This window comes from Arachis ipaensis, chromosome B08 (genome assembly GCF_000816755.2).
Source record: "Arachis ipaensis cultivar K30076 chromosome B08, Araip1.1, whole genome shotgun sequence".
NCBI classification, from domain to species: domain Eukaryota; kingdom Viridiplantae; phylum Streptophyta; class Magnoliopsida; order Fabales; family Fabaceae; genus Arachis; species Arachis ipaensis.
This window is the reverse complement of record NC_029792.2, coordinates 121,753,268-121,754,787: the sequence shown is the minus strand read 5'-3', so window position 1 is coordinate 121,754,787 and position 1,520 is coordinate 121,753,268. Positions and strand designations below refer to the sequence as shown.

Below are 1,520 nucleotides of genomic sequence, written 5' to 3'. Positions count from 1 at the left end.
GTTAATGTTAATATTTATAGCTAATTACCTAATTATCCTAATTTTTATTTAATAACAAGAACAAGAAAAGAATAAATAAAAACCCAAATTTGAATCAATCATCATGATCTTCTTCATCAGCATGTTCTTGTAGATCTGCTAGAGAAAAACTCCTAGTCTTGAAGCTCCCTAGCCTAAGTCTCATGTGAGCTGCATAAGATTCAGGTACTATTCTGGTGTGCCGCACCTGCACCTGCACCTGCACCTGCACCTGATCCTCATGCTTCTTCTCCTCTGATAAGGATGATGAGGATGATGAGGATGATGTAGAGGGAACTTTTCTAGCTTTTCTTTCTTGGAGATCATCATCATCATCATCATCATCATCATCAACATCAACATCATCATGATACTCATTCACAGGCAAAAGAGGCATGGATGTGGGGTTTGACTTTGACCATGTGTAGAATGAAGATTTTCTCCATTTAGAAGCAATCAAAACCCTTCTTCTCTTATTGAAAGGGCTTTCTTGCTTTTGCAATTCCTTCAAATTGTTCACTTGTGATAGATCCGTGAAAGACTTTGATTTCCCATCAAAATGGCTTGATAATCCTCTCCTAAAACAAACAAAAATTGTTGAACTACTTTGGTAATGCATGCAAATCTCTGAAAACTAATCAAAAAGAGATGAAGGATAAGAAAGATACTTGATTGGAAGAGAATCTTCCAGAGAATCCAAAGAACCCAAACCAGGCTTCAAACCGCTCTGAATCTCTTCCTCATCCCCACTGTCGTCGTCGGGGGTTCCGATCGACGACGACGAGCTCTCCGACAAGTCGCCGGCGAAGAATTTCGGCTGAGCCGAGATCCGAAAAGCCGATCCCAGCCTGTCTTGGTCCGCCGTGGCAGCGGTTGGCGGCGGCGGAGGAGAAGACGAAACGTCGATGGCGAAGGTGGGACCCACCAAAACCTCCATTCTTAATAAAATGCTGGTAACAAAAATCAATTATCAATTTCTTAACCTTGCAATCTTGGAGATTTAATTCAGCAGATTCTAGAATGATCTCTTGGATTTTCTTTTTTTTCTATTTTAGATTTCACTCGATTACTATGCAACAAGTTTAGAGAGAGAAAGGTAAAGGAGGATTTGCATTTTAGAGAGAGAGAGAGGAAGAAACAGCTAAAGAATATAGTGAGACCAAATCACAAGTTTTTTATATATGGAAATGAAAAACTGTTGAAATCGAAACAAAGAAAGAAAAGAGATTAGATTAGATGAGAGAAGGTATTTGGACACGTTTCTTGATGACGTGGCAAGGACATGAACCAGAATAAGGGTAGTTGGGTTGTAACGTTGATTATGGATTTATGCTTCTCTCTATGATCAATGAGTCTATACTTTCATTACTTTCTTTCTTATAATCTTATCCTCTTGTTTCCTTTTATTGGATCACACTAGCCTCATGCTTCCCTTATTTAGGTTTTTTAATTTAGTGAAAATTATAAAGTTGATCATTAATAGCTAGCTGTTAAATGATAAT

The 1,520-nt window shown here is 38.2% G+C and overlaps 1 protein-coding gene across 1 annotated transcript; it reads right to left on the bottom strand.

Annotated features, from left to right (window-relative positions):
- LOC107614103 lies at window positions 25-1,295 on the bottom strand. Its single transcript, XM_016316337.2, has 2 exons — window positions 687-1,295; window positions 25-596 (listed from the first exon to the last, which is right to left on the bottom strand). Exons 1-2 carry the CDS (start codon window positions 953-955, stop codon window positions 95-97), a joined length of 771 nt encoding a protein of 256 aa, XP_016171823.1. The 5' UTR covers window positions 956-1,295; the 3' UTR covers window positions 25-94.

What these genes read in the sequence shown, in the direction of transcription:
- LOC107614103 (XM_016316337.2), bottom strand. Translation starts at nt 955, where the DNA reads ATGGAGGTTTTGGTGGGTCCCACCTTCGCCATCGACGTTTCGTCTTCT. An exon ending in GAAGATTCTCTTCCAATCAA is followed by an intron (nt 597 to 686) that starts GTATCTTTCTTA and finishes TGTTTGTTTTAG; the next exon opens with GAGAGGATTATCAAGCCATT.